Source organism: Cherax quadricarinatus, chromosome 1, assembly GCF_038502225.1.
Source record: "Cherax quadricarinatus isolate ZL_2023a chromosome 1, ASM3850222v1, whole genome shotgun sequence".
In the NCBI taxonomy this organism is placed as follows: Eukaryota; Metazoa; Arthropoda; class Malacostraca; order Decapoda; family Parastacidae; genus Cherax; species Cherax quadricarinatus.
Genome location: NC_091292.1, coordinates 1208366 through 1227784, shown reverse-complemented (window position 1 = coordinate 1227784; position 19419 = coordinate 1208366). Strand labels below are relative to the sequence as shown.

The following is a 19419-nucleotide window of genomic DNA, read 5'->3' as shown; positions in this document are numbered from 1 at the left end:
GTATGACAATAAAAAAAAATCATCCCCAGCTCCTGGACCTCTTCAGAATGTTAGGGCTCTTGGTCCAAGGAATTGGACCTGCTGTTCCCTTCCTTGGACTGAACCAGAATGCCTCCCATTCCCCTTGGCACTATGATCTATGGGTTTAGTGTTCCCTCATAAATATAATAGTAATTTTTAGGGCATTTAGTTGTAGCTCCTGTGTCTCTTGAGGATCTGGATTACATAACTTATATGGGAGGAAGCACTAAACCCATAGGGGCCATACAGTGCTTGGGGAAATAGAAGATAATCATATTTAATCCAAGGAAAAATGTCAGGTGAAATCCCTGCATGACAGAACCCCCACAGAACAGAACCCACCTAGGCAGAAGACAGGAAAGGCAATGAAATTAAAGGTAAGGTAGAGGGGTAAGAAGAGGAGATTAAGTTTAGTTTAGAACATATGACAATATAATGAGAAAGGAAGGCATCAAAAGAGATAAAACCAGAACTAAGATTTATATTAGTTAAGTTGTATTTGGGTAGTAGGTTGGTAGACAGCAACCACCCAGGGAGGTACTACCGTCCTGCCAAGTGAGTGTAAAACGAAGCCTGTGATTGTTTTACATGATGGTAGGATTGCTGATGTCTTTTGTCTGTCTCATAAATATGCAAGATTACAGGCATGTCTTGCTACTTCTACTTACACTTAGGTCACACTACACATACATGTACACATTTATTTATACACACTCATCTGAGTTTTCTTTGATTTTATCTTAATAGTTCTTGGTCTTATTAATTTTCCTTTTATATCCATGGGGAAGTGGAATAAGAATCTTTCCTCCGTAAGCCATGCGTGTTGTAAAAGTCAACTAAAATGCCGGGAACAATGGGCTAGTAACCCCTTTTCCTGTAAAGATTACTAAAAAGAATAAGAAGAAGAAAATTGTCAAAGTGGGAAGTCTGAATGTGCGTGGATGTTGTGCAGATGATAAGAAAGAGATGATTGTGGATGTTATGAATGAGAAGAAGCTGGATGTCCTGGCTTTAAGTGAAACAAAGCTGAAGGGGGTGGGAGAGTTTCAGTGGAGAGGAATAAATGGGATTAGGTCAGGGGTTTCAAATAGAGTTAGAGCTAAAGAAGGAGTAGCAATAATGTTGAAGGATAAGCTATGGCAGGAAAAGAGGGACTATAAATGTATTAATTCAAGGATTATGTGGAGTAAAATAAAGATTGGATGTGAAAAGTGGGTTATAATAAGCGTGTATGCACCTGGAGAAGAGAGAAGTGTAGAGGAGAGAGAGAGATTTTGGGAAATGTTGAGTGAATGCGTGGGGAGTTTTGAATCAAGTGTGAGAGTAATGGTGGTTGGGGATTTCAATGCTAAAGTGGGTAAAAATGTTATGGAAGTAGTAGTAGGTAAATTTGGGGTGCCAGGGGTAAATGTAAATGGGGAGCCTTTAACTGAGCTATGTGTAGAAAGAAATTTGGTAATAAGTAATACATATTTTATGAAAAAGAGGATAAATAAATATACAAGGTATGATGTAGCACGTAATGAAAGTAGTTTATTAGATTATGTATTGGTGGATAAAAGGTTGATGGGTAGGCTCCAGGATGTACATGTTTATAGAGGGGCAACTGATATATCGGATCATTATTTAGTTGTAGCTACAGTTAGAGTAAGAGGTAGATGGGAAAAGAGGAAGGTGGCAACAACAAGTAAGAGGGAGGTGAAAGTGTATAAACTAAGGGAGGAGGAAGTTCGGGTGAGATATAAGCGACTATTGGCAGAAAGGTGGCCTAGTGCAAAGATGAGTAGTGGGGGGGTTGAAGAGGGTTGGAATAGTTTTAAAAATGCAGTATTAGAATGTGGGGCAGAAGTTTGTGGTTATAGGAGGGTGGGGGCAGGAGGAAAGAGGAGTGATTGGTGGAATGATGAAGTAAAGGGTGTGATAAAAGAGAAAAAGGTAGCTTATGAGAGGTTTTTACAAAGCAGAAGTGTTATAAGAAGAGCAGAGTATATGGAGAGTAAAAGAAAGGTAAAGAGAGTGGTGAGAGAGTGCAAAAGGAGAGCAGATGATAGAGTGGGAGAAGCACTGTCAAGAAATTTTAATGAAAATAAGAAAAAATTTTGGAGTGAGTTAAAGAAGTTAAGAAAGCCTAGGGAAAATATGGATTTGTCAGTTAAAAACAGAGTAGGGGAGTTAGTAGATGGGGAGATGGAGGTATTGGGTAGATGGCGAGAATATTTTGAGGAACTTTTAAATGTTAAGGAAGAAACAGAGGCAGTAATTTCATGCACTGGTCAGGGAGGTATACCATCTTTTAGGAGTGAAGAAGAGCAGAATGTAAGTGTGAGGGAGGTACGTGAGGCATTACGTAAAATGAAAGGGGGTAAAGCAGCTGGAACTGATGGGATCATGACAGAAATGTTAAAAGCAGGGGGGGATATAGTGTTGGAGTGGTTGGTACTTTTGTTTAATAAATGTATGAAAGAGGGGAAGGTACCTAGGGATTGGCAGAGAGCATGTATAGTCCCTTTATATAAAGGGAAAGGGGACAAAAGAGACTGTAAAAATTATAGAGGAATAAGCTTACTGAGTATACCAGGAAAAGTGTACGGTAGGGTTATAATTGAAAGAATTAGAGGTAAGACAGAATGTAGGATTGTGGAGGAGCAAGGAGGTTTTAGAGTGGGTAGGGGATGTGTAGATCAAGTGTTTACATTGAAGCATATATGTGAACAGTATTTAGATAAAGATAGGGAAGTTTTTATTGCATTTATGGATTTAGAAAAGGCATATGATAGAGTGGATAGAGGAGCAATGTGGCAGATGTTGCAAGTATATGGAATAGGTGGTAAGTTATTAAATGCTGTAAAGAGTTTTTATGAGGATAGTGAGGCTCAGGTTAGGGTGTGTAGAAGAGAGGGAGACTACTTCCCGGTAAAAGTAGGTCTTAGACAGGGATGTGTAATGTCACCATGGTTGTTTAATATATTTATAGATGGGGTTGTAAAGGAAGTAAATGCTAGGGTGTTTGGGAGAGGGGTGGGATTAAATTATGGGGAATCAAATTCAAAATGGGAATTGACACAGTTACTTTTTGCTGATGATACTGTGCTTATGGGAGATTCTAAAGAAAAATTGCAAAGGTTAGTGGATGAGTTTGGGAATGTGTGTAAAGGTAGAAAGTTGAAAGTGAACATAGAAAAGAGTAAGGTGATGAGGGTGTCAAATGATTTAGATAAAGAAAAATTGGATATCAAATTGGGGAGGGTGTGCAAAAGAAGAAAATTAAAGGTGAATACAGGAAAGAGTAAGGTTATGAGGATAACAAAGAGATTAGGTGATGAAAGATTGAATATCAGATTGGAGGGAGAGAGTATGGAGGAGGTGAACGTATTCAGATATTTGGGAGTGGACGTGTCAGCAGATGGGTCTATGAAAGATGAGGTGAATCATAGAATTGATGAGGGAAAAAGAGTGAGTGGTGCACTTAGGAGTCTGTGGAGACAAAGAACTTTGTCCTTGGAGGCAAAGAGGGGAATGTATGAGAGTATAGTTTTACCAACGCTCTTATATGGGTGTGAAGCGTGGGTGATGAATGTTGCAGCGAGGAGAAGGCTGGAGGCAGTGGAGATGTCATGTCTGAGGGCAATGTGTGGTGTGAATATAATGCAGAGAATTCGTAGTTTGGAAGTTAGGAGGAGGTGCGGGATTACCAAAACTGTTGTCCAGAGGGCTGAGGAAGGGTTGTTGAGGTGGTTCGGACATGTAGAGAGAATGGAGCGAAACAGAATGACTTCAAGAGTGTATCAGTCTGTAGTGGAAGGAAGGCGGGGTAGAGGTCGGCCTAGGAAGGGTTGGAGGGAGGGGGTAAAGGAGGTTTTGTGTGCGAGGGGCTTGGACTTCCAGCAGGCATGCGTGAGCGTGTTTGATAGGAGTGAATGGAGACAAATGGTTTTTAATACTTGACGTGCTGTTGGAGTGTGAGCAAAGTAACATTTATGAAGGGATTCAGGGAAACCGGCAGGCCGGACTTGAGTCCTGGAGATGGGAAGTACAGTGCCTGCACTCTGAAGGAGGGGTGTTAATGTTGCAGTTTAAAAACTGTAGTGTAAAGCACCCTTCTGGCAAGACAGTGATGGAGTGAATGATGGTGAAAGTTTTTCTTTTTCGGGCCACCCTGCCTTGGTGGGAATCGGCCGGTGTGATAATAAAAAAAAAATAAAATGAGTATGGAAGAAGTGAATGTTTTCAGATACTTGGGAGTTGACGTGTCGGCGGATGGATTTATGAAGGATGAGGTTAATCATAGAATTGATGAGGGAAAAAAGGTGAGTGGTGCGTTGAGGTATATGTGGAGTCAAAAAACGTTATCTCTGGAGGCAAAGAAGGGAATGTATGAAAGTATAGTAGTACCAACACTCTTATATGGGTGTGAAGCTTGGGTGGTAAATGCAGCAGCGAGGAGATGGTTGGAGGCAGTGGAGATGTCCTGTTTAAGGGCAATGTGTGGTGTAAATATTATGCAGAAAATTCGGAGTGTGGAAATTAGGAGAAGGTGTGGAGTTAATAAAAGTATTAGTCAGAGGGCAGAAGAGGGGTTGTTGAGGTGGTTTGGTCATTTAGAGAGAATGGATCAAAGTAGAATGACATGGAAAGCATATAAATCTATAGGGGAAGGAAGGCGGGGTAGGGGTCGTCCTCGAAAGGGTTGGAGAGAGGGGGTAAAGGAGGTTTTGTGGGTAAGGGGCTTGGACTTCCAGCAAGCGTGCGTGAGCGTGTTAGATAGGAGTGAATGGAGACGAATGGTACTTGGGACCTGACGATCTGTTGGAGTGTGAGCAGGGTAATATTTAGTGAAGGGATTCAGGGAAACCGGTTATTTTCATATAGTCGGACTTGAGTCCTGGAAATGGGAAGTACAATGCCTGCACTTTAAAGGAGGGGTTTGGGATATTGGCAGTTTGGAGGGGTATGTTGTGTATCTTTATATGTGTATGCTTCTAGACTGTTGTATTCTGAGCACCTCTGCAAAAACAGTGATAATGTGCGAGTGTGGTGAAAGTGTTGAATGATGATGAAAGTATTTTCTTTTTGGGGATTTTCTTTCTTTTTTGGGTCACCCTGCCTCGGTGGGAGACGGCCGACTTGTTGAAAAAAAAAAAAAAAAAAAAAAAGTTGTATATTTAGGTAGTAGGTTGGTAAACAGCAACCACCCAGGGGGGTACTACCGTCCTGCCAAGTGAGTGTAAAACGAAAGCCTGTAATTGTTTTACATGATGGTAGGATTGCTGGTGTCCATTTTTCTGTCTCATAAACATGCAAGGTTTCAGGTACGTCTTGCTACTTCTACTTACACTTAGGTCACACTACACACACATGTACAAGCATATATATACACACCCCTCTGGGTTTTCTTCTGTTTTCTTACTAGTTCTTGCTCTTGTTTATTTTCTCTTACCTCCATGGGGAAGTGGAACAGAATTCTTCCTCCGTAAGCCATGCGTGTTGTAGGAGGCGACTAAAATGCCGGGAGCAAGTGGCTAGTAACCTCTTCTCCTGTATATATTACTAAATGTAAAAGGAGAAACTTTTGTTTTTCCTTTTGGGCCACCCCGCCTCGGTGGGATACGGCCGGTGTGTTGAAAGAAAGAAAGAAGTTGTATATAAGGATGCTTCAGCAAGACAGCATCTATGAAGACCCCCTCTCAAATATATTCTGGCTCCCTTCCCTTCTCACCTCTCTGTGTGACAAGCGAATGGTCTTTGTCGGACCGAAACATTGTCACAAGTTTGTCTCTTACGTGTGGGTTATTTGTGTATTTTTCCAGTCATGGTATTGTGCTTATTCTTTGTTTTCCTACATACCCTGACCTGAGCTTATCCACATAAAAGTTCTTTACTTTTAATAACCTACCACCTATTCCATGCATTTGCAACATCTGCCAAATTGCTCTCTTATCCACCCTATCAAATGCATTTTTAAGGGTTTGACTCAAGGAAGGGGATAGCATCAAATTTCTTGGTTCAAGAGCCCTTCAGCAGCATCAGTGTACCCTCTTGATGGGGACATATTACAGTGAGGCATGATTAATGTTTTGCCTTTTCATTAACTGCTGATCTTTGAAGTCAGTTAGCAACCAAGGTCAGGTGTGAGATTTTGACTCTGCTGGGGCTCTAGTGATGGTTCCCTCTGACCTAAGAAAATTTGTTCCTGTTTTATTTAAAGATGCTTATCCCATTTTCCTTTACTGCCCTGATTTGTCACTTTTCCTTCTCAAAAACCAGGAGGCAGAGCTCTATATGGTGCAAGCTGCAAGTGATAATTAAACCACTAACACCAACTTGACAGCCCCTTCTTACAACACAATTTATACACGTTCAGATTTAACGTTTCCTGTTTTCCAGACATCGTGGTGTATTTTACTTATTTGTGGTTGGTATCTGTTCTATAGGTTTATGTTGCCTAACCAAAATTAACTTTACCTAACATATTTTTAGGCGTTAATTCAGGTTGAGGCCTATTTTCACCTGAAAGGTCGACCATGTCAGTGGGCTGACATAGACCATTATGGGAATATGTATTATGAAATTGCGTCTTATTTTCTCCAGCTTTAATTTTTTCTACTTTTTTGGCGTTTTAGGCATTATTTTTAATAAAACATGACATTCTTTTTATTACAAACAAATGACCCCTCATGGGAGGTTCCTTGACACTGGTGGGGGGCTCTTGATCTAGGGAATTAGATCTGTGCTCTGGCTCCCTGAATTGAGCTTGAATACCTTCCATCCCCCACACATGCGCTGTATAATCCTACAGGTTTAGCCCCCCCCATAATTATAATAATAATAAACAAATGAGTCTGGACAACAAAAATAAAACAGGTAAGCAGCAGCAAATAAAACTTGCAACTCTGGCACAAGTTACGGTACTGACATGATAGCATCAGTATGTTAGTGTTGTCACTTCCTTCTTCAGTAATGTGCTGTAGCCTTATTTACCTCTGCTATGTATCAACAACTTTTATACTTGGCTTAAACAGTTGTTGATTTATATGCTGACATATATGGCATGTTAATCACTAATGTGACATCAAGCATCCATCAAAATCTTTTTGCTGGGAAATAATTTTCCACCTTCCTACGTACCTTAACCTAAGAATCTCTCTCACTGCATAAAAACTCCTAAACTGCTTTTGCACCAAGATATGTTTGATAAGGTTTGTCAGGAAACAGGACAATTTCCTGATGCAGGTCTTAGTCATATGATGACCCACAGCTGGATCTTTTGGTCATCTGACTGAGGCCTGCTGACTTACAGGTCCACCCCTTTAAAAATTATGGTCATTTGCAACAGTTGCCACATGACTCCCCTAATGTATAATAAAACTGATTTTAGTGTGGGTTCATCTGATGATACCAAGGTGTGTAAAAGTCTATACAGTGGAACCTCAAATTTCGAACTTAATCCATTCCAGGAGCTAGTTCTAAATTCGAAAAGTCTGAAAAGCGAAGCAATATTTCCCATAAGAAATAATGGAAATACAATTAATCCGTTCCAGAAACCCAAAAATATTCACAAAAAAAACAAAATCATTTTATAGAGATTAATTATAGTTTTACATACACAACAAATATAGTGTACAATTATGTATTAATAAATTGAAATAAACATATAAAATAACATTTTTACTTACCTTTATTGAAGATTGGTGATGGCATCTGGAAGATAGTGGGGGAGGAGGAGAGGGAATTGGGTTAAGAGTTTGGAAAGGATATCCCCCTCTATAAAGACTTTAGGTATCAAAGCCCTCTCTGGGGTTACTTCCCTTCTCTGTCTTTTAATGCCACTAGGACCAGCTTGAGAGTCACTGGACTCCTGTCTCACAAAATAACTGTCCACAGTCCTCTGTTGCTGGCACCTCTAAGATTTCCCTAAAATGGGACATGGTTTTGTCACTGAACTTGTTGCAAAGATGGCTTGTTTCAGCTTGCTCAGGGTGGTACTTCTCCGCAAACATTTGGACATCATTCCACTTGGCGCAAATCTCCTTAATCTTTGAAGGCGGACAGGTCCAGTACCCGGCGATTTGAAAACAGGGGCTAGTTCAATAATAGGGACAAAGTTGGTTTGAAAAAGCAGTCGATTTTCGAAAAGCTTGATAAGTGATATGTTCGAAATTTGAGGTTCCATTGTATTTGTTTAACCCTTTCAGGGTCCAAGGCCCAAATCTGGAGTCACGCACCAGCGTCCAAGAATTTTCAAAAAAAAAAAATTGTTATTTTTTCTTATGAAATCGTAGAGAATCTTTTTGTGAAGGTAATAAAACAAAAAGTACGAAATTTGGTGGAAAATTGACGAAATTATGCTCTCGCGAATTTTGATGTGTCAGCGATATTTACGAATCGGCGATTTTGCCGACTTTGACTCCCATTTTAGGCCAATTACATTATTCCAATCAACCAAATTCTTAGCTATTTCACTAGTATTACTTCTATTCTATCGATTGAGCACAAGAAATCGCCAAGTCAACTGTTTCAACTACAAAATAAAGTGATCGGAAATTGTTAATTTGGCCAATTTAACACAAAGTTCAAAATATTCCAATTTCAAAATAGGGTCCAGAATGAACAATGTAGGCATTCCTGGCACTAAACTAACATTTCCTCTGTTCATTAGTTATGTTTTGAGGCTTTACAAATAAATTCCATTTTGATTTTTTATTCAGATAATGAATTTTTATTCACACCAAAAAATAGAAGATTTACTGTTATGCAATACTGTAATAATTGTATAAATATCATCACCATATTTGTGAATGTATATTAGACCCACCAGCTGGTGTGTTTTAGACGTGTGAGGTCGTTTGTTTACTCCTGAATATCGGCAAAAATTTAACATTTCTGCTACTTTGAGCTAAGTTTCAAGCCATTTCCAGTGCTAAAACCAATCAAAATCATCTCTATTTCTGTAATATGTCTTCCATTCTATCAAATGAGACCAAGAAATTGCAAATACAACTATAAAAACATACGAAAAAACACTGCAAAGTTGCTGTTTTAATCGAAAAATCATGATTTCATTTTTTTTCTCTTATTATACACAGTGTGCTGCAAGATCTGTTTTATGTGGTGCACACATACCACATAGATGTATTCTCTCATATCTAGGCCCAAATGTACCACTCACAGTTTATCAGAGTGAGCTGAGCTCATGGCGTAGATCTACGGTTTGGACCCTGAACGTAAAGCCGTAGATCTACGGGACGGACCCTGAAAGGGTTAATGAATTTCGGTTATTAATGCCAATATTGTTTCTCTAGGTCTTATCTAACACACGATTCACGTGCTGTACATATACACAATCAAAAAAAGGATAAGACAACAGAAATGCTATTTTTCTTTGATATGTGCTTTCATTTTTTATCACTAAAATTTTTCTTTAAAAACTCCTCAAGCTTTTCATACATGTTACTTTAAGACAAATCAAAACTTCAGACATTCTTCTCCACTGGTTGAGATAAACTTTCTGTGTTCCACTGTAATACAAGATTATGAATGCCAAGTAAAATTCTTCATAGGAAAATCATATCCACATGCTCTATAAACCAGTCTATAGGCAGAAAGTGCTTACAATACAAGGTGCTAACAACCATATGTCTGCATTTTATACACAGGAATTTTCCTGTGGGAATATAGTAACAGTATTAGTGCATGCCAAATAAGTGCCCAAGAGGAAAATTATTCAATGTACAAATAATGGTTTACATCTTTATTAAATGATACGTATGTATGTACTATAACAAATGCTCCCCTATGAGAAAACCAGGAAAAATACTACAAATTTAGTTTTCTTTTTTCCCTTTATCTACCTGTATTCTTGTTTTTTCATATTTATGCACACCAATGGAGTGTCTGGAGAGCAAGACAAAACTCAGGTATCTGCAGAGCTGTGCCTTGTTTAATAAACTAGCAGATTCTTCCAGCCCTGTATCAAAACCACTATTGTGATTCAGACCCCTATGTAATATTTTAATCCTAACCGTATAAATAAATGAGCATATCTTGTACAGGCCTTATATTAAGAGCAAACATCCATGGTCAACATTTTTGTAATCACAAAGTAAAAATCACTTATTGTGTAACAATTCCTCTCTGGTTCAATCATTTGTTAATGACAGAAGCAGGTCAACAATGGCATAACCAGAAATAATGGAATGGAGAGAAGAAAAATCAGTAAGATAAAAACCAATAATCCAGAGGGGAGCATGAAGAGAAAGATGGTGGTAATAGGGAGGGAGCAGCCTGGCAACATAACTGGTGTGATGATGAAGGAGCAGTGCATTGCTGCCCATATCATACACATTGCAGACATGCAAAACAACTAACAATGGTTTTGTGGTGTTTAAAATTAATGATATATAACCTCCTTTCTTCCCAATGCTATTCTCTTTAAAGTGTCATAAATCTTATATTAAATATTATACTATACACAAAACTAAATTGATCTCAATGTATAATAGAAACAATTAGATTGTAACATCAACCAGTCATCTCAATGCACTGCTCCCTAACTTTACACTTATTTATTATTCTTTGTATATAAAAAATGGAGAGGGGCTGCTCCATGACTCCATAAAGGATATCCCTTCCACTCTCCTGGGGATGAACCAACACAGAGAAGATACACGAGAAAAAATTGGGTGGGCCTTCTCTGCCTTTTACAAACCACTACTACACAAATCACAATAGAAAAAAGACATGAAGATCTATGGCTAAATACTAGATATGCCACCATATTGTGCTGTGGATAGTTCACTCCTATGCAAAACCATAGGAAAGTTTTATACTCACTTTAAAAAGGCATCTCCAGTTAAAATAATGAAGGGCTCTTTTACACTTGTAAATTATGATAATTTACAAAGGTACTACCCATAAGGTTATCAATTTCTTTTAAGTTGGTAACAATTAGCTTGACAAGCAAGGCCAGATTTCTTAAGATATGTGAACTGTAATTGCCTTTGATAACTTAAGTTGCTCAGAACTCAAGTTAAAAGACTACTAGAATTCACTTCATCCTAAATCTTGTTTTTCCCTACTTGCACTGATACACCCTAAATGCAACTCATTACCAATACTATTTTTTCCTTACTCCTCAGTAACTAGAGTCAAATCAATATTGGTGGCATGTGGATAAGATATAGAAGTTGCAACGACAACAACCTAGCTCTGCAACCAATCATTGTTAAAATTTTAGTGACCCACGGCATGCACATTTGTGGAGCATTCTTCAATAGCTTGTACACAACTGCACTGTGACTTATCACAATATTAAAATTAAATGTGGACTGTATCACCTGCTAATAAAAAAAAAAATACTATAAAAAGATTATCAACCTACAGAAAACGCCATGCAAAAAAGTACTAAGAAAATCTTCTACCAAAATCTTACCATTTTCATTAGTTTTGATATGGCCTAACATGTGAATATGTTATTTGCATGTTTAAACCAAGGTAGAATATCACAGCTTACAACCATGTGCCACAATCAGCAAACACTTGACTGTACAAAATCTACACCAATCTTAATCATAAAATATTTGTAAATTCATGAGCTTATCTGGATTCAGCAGCCCTAATACTGATACGTTTTATAATAACAATGATGAATTTGTAGACTATAAAATGAGGAGACAAACCTGAATTGTTTTCAAATAAATATTTCATGATGAAATGTAACTTATCTCGAGTCTGAATGTAATCATACATTCTCTTTATTCATTGCATATATGAGAGTATTACATATATTACTATATAATGGGATTAAAAAAGAGGTATCCCTCTTCATGTATTTTTGCCACTCACTATATAAGTGAATAAGTGACATGCACTAAAGCTTTAAACACATCCCACATTACTGCTGTACCACAAGACCATCTTTTCCAACTCAAATAACAACCTACTAGACTCTACGGAACTTGAGAATAGTATGGACTGACTGTAATGCAGCCAAAAACAATAATCTGAAGCAAATTATGAATAGCTATACAAATACCTTATTATCAATGGATAGGCAGATCAGGATTTATATGAATTATATTTTTTGTAGGAGTAACCTCATTTATTTTCAAAAGCTGTTCGAATGTACAATGGTGGCACAGATATTACCTGGCTAAGAGTCTAGTTTTGATCCCTCATTTTAAAACTGTGAAAACTAGAGACTTCAGAAAATCAGAACTATAGGAAAATATAAAATAAACAGATGATGAATGTAGTACCAGAAAAAGAATAAAAAGATTCCTTAACTGTGTTACCATGAAATAAAACTAACAATGACAACTATTCCTTAGCCAAAGTATTCCTCTGCCACCAAGCTTGTTATAAAAATTATAAAAACCCTACATAAGCTTCATACAAATTTCAGTTTGCTAATCTATTAAATTTTTCTAACATATTAGAGCCAATATTTGAAATTAAAATTATCCCAAGTCTGCTTCAATATGCAGCCCTATTATTTTTTAAGTCATAATGCATGAAAATACAGGAAAGGAGGTGGGGGATTCATTGTTCCAGCAAACTCATACCCACTGAAGGCCAAATATGCAACTCTAAAGTAAGACTTTCTTTAGCTCTTAGTGAAAAATGACTAACTATTCATAAATGCTTAGTCCATTTACATTATGAATGAGATAGTTAAACTATACAGTATGAGAAAATACAGATGTAGAGATGAATTGCTCTTAGACCAATAACTAATCAACACTCAGAGATTAACAAGTACACCAGCTAGTAGTCAATCGCTGGACATTGTTGATGGTCAAGTCAACCCAGTGATCAATTCCTTACTTTCAAAACCTTCCAACTGTAATTGAAGCAAAGCCCCCACATTTGTAAAGAGTAAGAAGAACAAAGCAAGCCACAGATATGATTCTCTCTTAGACAAAGATAATAGTTTGTGGTTAGTTGCAACTATAATGGGCCAAACAGTAACTACTATAGTAGGTCTGATGTATTTGAGATGAGAAAGGCCAATATGAGCACTGGGCTGCCATTCAGCATGACTGATTTCCTAATGTTGGAAAAATGTCATATTGAAGCAGTATTTAAAGCTCATCACTGGTAATCTTATCTATATTTTATAAGAGGTTACTAGACTGGTCTTAAGAGGTGTTATCACAAAGAATAATCAGTCTTCTGCAGACATATAAAGACTCTAGAATGGGAAAACTTACTAAAGACTGAAAGTTGCTTGTGAAAACACAAGTACACAGATGAATATGACAAACTAAATACTCACAGTATATCTGGTAAGTTTATGATTAAAAAAAAAAATGATGATTAATTTTAAAACAAAAACTAAATTATATATAGGTGGAGTCAAGTATGAATGAATGAAAGAGTTAAGAGAAAGTGATTCTTCAATGTTCAAATTAAAAGAAATGATGAAACTTTTCCATGTGTTTTGGATGATGTTTTCTATATCTACAAAATTAACAAATGGTATATAACAATAACAAAACAAGTTTCAATACTCTACACAAGGAAAAGTATAACAGTGTTGTTCTCTTAGGCAAGGGGCCAGTGTCTTACCTTTGAGATGATCAATAATTTCTATGCCTATTATTGGAGTCACAATATAAGAGGACCTATAGTTCAAATTTGCTTGAAGTCAGCTATAAAGTTACTAGTCCTAAGACAAAACTGATAAACCTTTTATCAGCCATATTAGTAATTTATCTTATGTAGGCATACTGAATAAGTAAGAACAGCATAACATCATGAAATATTGGTCACTGTAAAACAGCTGAATATACAATTGGGGATATGTAACAAATCCCGAATGAAATACGTATCTTCAAGTATATTATCAGAAACTTATCCATCAGATGTTGTACTGGCCCTGGATTTGTCATCAGCTTATTAAAAGCAAATGCAGTCTCAATATTTATGCATTCTTCAGCAGGGATCCAGCCCTTTCATTGGCCATGTTTACTCTCGCAGTGTTGGAGCCCGCCTGAAATTGATCAAAATTTGTAAATACTATGCTAGTGATTGCTCAAAAATTGTCAATAAATTTTATAATCATTCATTACACTACTGGCAAACTTGATAGCCATTCTTGAACTTTAAAAAAAAAATCACATTTAGTCCATAAAATTACACTTAGACATACTGCACAGGTATAAACTGAAAAAACTCAAGCATATTATGAAAAAAAAAAAAAAAAAAAGTTTACAAAAGCTGGGATACATCTTTTTAATTCCTGCAACCATTTCTAATCCAAGTTGAGTTACTCAAAGAAAATACCCTCACTACCAATTGCTCCAGTTGCCTTTCTAGAAGGTACAAACCATCATAGTCCAATGCTGACCCACCAAACTGAAACCATTTCTACCAGACTTTCAAAAAGCAAACACTATATTGCAGCTCCCTCTCTCTCCCCCCCCCCAAAAAAAAAAAAAAAATAGGTAGCTGCTTTACCTGAATCCTTCACAGATATTACCATGCTTGCACTCTAGCATTATGTAAAATCCCAAACACCACTTGCCACAATTCTCTGATTATACTTTATATACAATACTTACTGGATGTTCCAGCTTCTATCTCTGAACCTTTCACCTCAAATCTTTCAGCCTCTATGTTACATATTCATACAAAAATTTTCTTTTCTGCATTAATTTCCAGCTTCCCTCTTTTATACACACCATTCCAAACATATTTATAAATTTCTGCAGCTTCTCCAATTTGTGTCATTTGCAAACTGAAACTGTGATTTCAATTTCATATCAGATTCACTGTCCTTTAAAAATACACCTATTCCAAATATTCTAGAATTCATTTCTCTTACAGCTTTATCTATATTTTATTGTGATCAATGGGAAGTACTAAACCTGTAGGGGTCATACAGTTCATGGAGAATGAGGTATTCAGGTTCAATCCAAGGAAATGGAAGATAAATACAGTTCCTTGGATGAAGAGCCCCTGATTGTGTACAAATACATTAAACAAGTATGGTGATTACACCTTGTTTGTGATATTACACCACCTTGGTGATATTACACCTTGTTGGCGATATTACGCATCCTTATTGGTGATATTACACCTTGTTGGCGATATTACGCATCCTTATTGGTGATATTACACCTCATTGTTGGTGATACTGCACCTTCTTGTTGGTGATATTACACCACCTTGTTGGTGATATTACACCTCCTTGTTGGTGATATTACACCTCCTTGTTGGTGATATTACACCTCCTTGTTGGTGATATTACACCGCCTTGTTGGTGATATTACACCTCCTTGTTGGTGATATTACACCTCCTTGTTGGTGATATTACACCTCCTTGTTGGTGATATTACACCTCCTTGTTGGTGATATTACACCTCCTTGTTGGTGATATTACACCTCCTTGTTGGTGATATTACACCTCCTTGTTGGTGATATTACACCTCCTTGTTGGTGATATTACACATCATTGTCAAAAACAAACTGTTATTGTAAATAATTCTCAACATTACCACAGACCCTAACCTGTCTCACTCTCCTTATACATACTCCTTACATCTTTCAATAACTTACTACCTATTCCATACATTTGCAACACATGCATCACATCCTGATCCACAAAGTCACAGGCCTTTTTCAAATCTATAAATCCAACAGTTATTCTTACCACATCTAAATTCTGCCCATTTGTATGTTTCAGTGTGTACATTTGAGCTACACATCCCCCTTCCTCTTTCAATTCCAGTCTGTTTTTTTGCAATCATACTTTGTATTCTATACCTGGAGAGGGTTTTGGGGGTCAATGCCCCTGCAGCCCAGTCTGTGACCAGTAATTATATCATTCACTGTTTCAGGTATACCTCTCAGACATATTTCCCTGTAATTTTTACAATTTCTTGTCCCCTTATAGTCCCACAGAGGAGCCACACAGCTAGCTGTAAACCTTTTGCTACTTTCCCTTTTATACACACACTCGATAAATGCATCAGCTGTATTCAACTTTAACCCCCATTTGCTTTAGGCATTTTTGTCTTAATCCCATCCATTCTTAGCCTCACTAGCCTTCTTACTTACTTTTGAACTTTTCATTCATTCTCTTAGATTTCCTCTTCCTTTATTCCAAGCATATTTCTCCCTCCACTCCATAATCTACATAAAAAAAAAAATCTCATCTAACATTTCCACTTCTTTATTCAGCACTTCCCCACTTTCACTATTAACAGCAAAATCCTTTTGCTACCTTGTTTTCTTATCTTATTTAGCCCTATCCAAAATTATGTTCCGAGTCTCGGCATAAATTTGTTGGCAATGCCTCGTATATATTTTCATTTTTTCCTTCAATACGGAAACTCTCCTTTACCACTACTTTCAATTAATCATTCCACAAATCACTTACAATTCCTTTTTCACCTACCATCCTATAACCTCTGCTGCCAATATTAACACAGCCTTATTAAGTATACACCACACCTTTTTTTTTTTTGACATCCTCCTTAACTCTTTCACACTAGCCAATCTTTCTTGAAACATGGCTGAGGTGAAAATGGTGGCGGCACAGAGAGAGAGAGGTGGAGGCATTGAGGAGAGAACATCAGCAGAAAGAAAGCATGATGTAGCAAATCAAAGGCAGTCAAGAAATTATAGTCTGCATTAAGAGCAGGACCGTCGGAGAGGACTTTTGTTTTATAAGAGCAGCAGCAATGGAGTCAGCATTAGTGGCAGTGGTAACGGTGGCAGTGTCAGCATTAGCGGCGGCGGTGTCAGCATTAGCGGTGGCGGCACAAGGCATAATCCATTTGTCACAACCCAAACTAAGTCACAGGCCACAAGCCACAGCAAATTTTGACAAATGGGAAAATGATTCCCTATCATTTAGGCTAAAAGAGGGAGGGGAGGGGAGGGGAGGGGTAGTTGAGGGGGGATATTTAGGTTTAATTTGAGGGGTTAGCTTCTTTAGGTCAAGAGCCCTTCATCATGGCAAGAAACCCAATTTAAGGTTGCTCATTCCTTTAAAGTTCTTTTTCTTTAATTTATTCCTACTCACTTGCCTTTTACCTTCTGACAGCATTCTGCTTATATTCCAGCCTTTTACTTGATCACACTAAAACATGCACTATCAACCTACTATCTACAACCATTTCATACCTCATATACCTATCCATCATTTTTATCCTTGAATCAAATACAACAATTCCTCACTTCATGCGAGTCTGCTAAAAGTGAATTACTTGTTAAGTGAGGACTCCATTTCTACCAGTAATCTCTATGTGCAATATAAGTTCACTCTCACACTATCAGTGAATTCACCAAACATAATAAAGATTCCTGTAATTTAGAACTAAGTGTTGATGACTTCTGATGGGATACTTTTACATATTATTAAACCTTCCTTAAATCTTTCTCATCCTCCTAAAAAAAATATTTCTTCGGTGACTCGAGACCGTTAGTAACGTAACTGCGACTAAAATGTAAATGTTGGTTTCATGGTTTCTATGCTTCCTCAAGCTTCTCTGTGGTTCCCTCTTTTGTCTTCATGCCTCAGAATCATCATAATCAGTGGGAAATGCAAAACATGTACAGGTCATACAGCACCTGGAGAATAAGAGGTAATGAAGTTTGATCCAAAGATAGAGAGGATAGCTCCAATTCCTTGGATCAATAACATTCATCAGCATCATGGTATCTCTCTTAAAGGATGCTTGCTGTTATGTGTTATTTCATTTATATTTGTTAATGTATGCTGTAATTTATTATATATGACTGAAACTAATCTATCCCCAATAACATACATAGAGAAACTGGTTTAAATGTTCAATGTAAAAAAACAAAAAACTTTTACATATTCACAATGTTGTTTGTTTTAACTTTCTCTTATTTCTCCTCCTGTGGTACTTATAAATATCAAATTCCATTCCCCATTACATTCCACCTGTTGAAGTGCTAAGTTTTTTCAAGGTGGACAGTCTTCTTTATTACATATTTTGCATTATCTGCAAACATGTCCACATGCTTTGTCAGAAGGAGAAACTAAGTAATTTAGAAACTTTACTGAAGCCACTACTGATCCTTGTGGAACTCTGCAAGGCCAATATTTTCAAGGATTAGCTTTTATCTGTTTTAAATAGTGACATGTAGTCTGTTATTTTCCATTTTGTAATTACTTTACTTACATGCAATGACATCCTGTTTCTTGTAATGATATAGTGCTTAACCAGTTTCCCTGAGTTTCCTCATAAATGTTATTCAGCCCACACTCCAAGAGCATGTCACATCATAAAACCACTTGCCCGCACACATTCCTATCTAACAGGTCACACTACCTTGTTGGATGTCTAAGCTACTAACACTCAAAACCTATTATTATTATTATTTACAGAACGAAATGTAAGGGAAGCATTATGAAGCGGAAAGTGCACTACAATATGGGCAAAAGAGTAAGTTGTGTAATAAGTCAATTTCATCCAAGAAACCTGAGAATTCAGTAATGTATAATTTGCCTAGCTTCTGACAGCTATGTTATATTCAGCAGTGTGTAGTGCAGGAAAAATGCACTACTGTATGTTACTTTGCTATGAACTAGATAATAAAAGCTTCCGAGTCTAGAATGAGAAAATTCCACAGTTGTAGTATCCTATATTTAAATAACTGTTGTGTTATAATTTAACTTATCTTCTCTGCTGTGTCCTGGGTAACTAACAAAAACTGGAAAATAGGGATCTACATTCCAGTCATACCTTGTCTTGTATATTTCTTTGGTTGCAGCTGTCACTTGTCCACAGGCTGAGAGAATCCCCTCTTCTATTTGTCCTGATTCATATGCATCTCGATACTCTTTATAAGAGGAGGATTGCCGTCTCCCTATCAACACTAATGGGAGTGGTGGCAGCATCATTAGCCTGCACCATATCCTTGTAGAAGTAGCAAACTTAAAATTCATAATTTAACACCTTACATCTTCACAAGAGATTAGTGGGGTGTAATTTTGTGTCCCCACAACATGTTCAGTCAAGAATGTTGTTGACTGAAAGCCCAGGGACTGCCTGGGCTTTCAGTACACTTTAATGCCTTCCTATTGGATTCTTCCCTCCATATTTTATTTTTGGGTGAAAGCCAGTCACTGACCCAGGTAGCAAGTCTATTGCTCCAGTACTAAGGTATGATCATGTAAATGCTCAACATCTGCAGTCAAAAGACTGAAAAGCAAGCCATCTCAGAAGTTTCTCAGCCATACACTCAATCTTATTGTTGGGGTGGCGAGGGCCACCACAGATTACATCATTCTTTCTACAGCTTACACCACACTGAGCCCTGCTTCCCAGCAGTTCAGGAAAAATGCACTGCTCAAATTTGGGCAGGAATTGGAAAGGAAACAATGTTTCCCCTTGAAATAGAAATATTATTATAATCAAAAAG

General features: G+C 37.4%; 1 protein-coding gene across 7 annotated transcripts in view; it reads right to left on the bottom strand.

Annotated features, from left to right (window-relative positions):
• Positions 1-9754: 9754 nt before the first annotated feature.
• The window catches only part of LOC128686660 (synaptosomal-associated protein 25), a 216131-nt gene continuing 206466 nt past the window's right edge, over positions 9755-19419 (bottom strand). For all 7 annotated transcript variants that reach the window (XM_053773723.2, XM_053773715.2, XM_070097238.1 and 4 more), the window contains one exon: positions 9755-14011. In XM_053773723.2, coding sequence (XP_053629698.1) covers positions 13943-14011 — 69 coding nt within the window. In that variant the 3' untranslated portion in view covers positions 9755-13942. The remainder of the gene's footprint in view (positions 14012-19419) is intronic.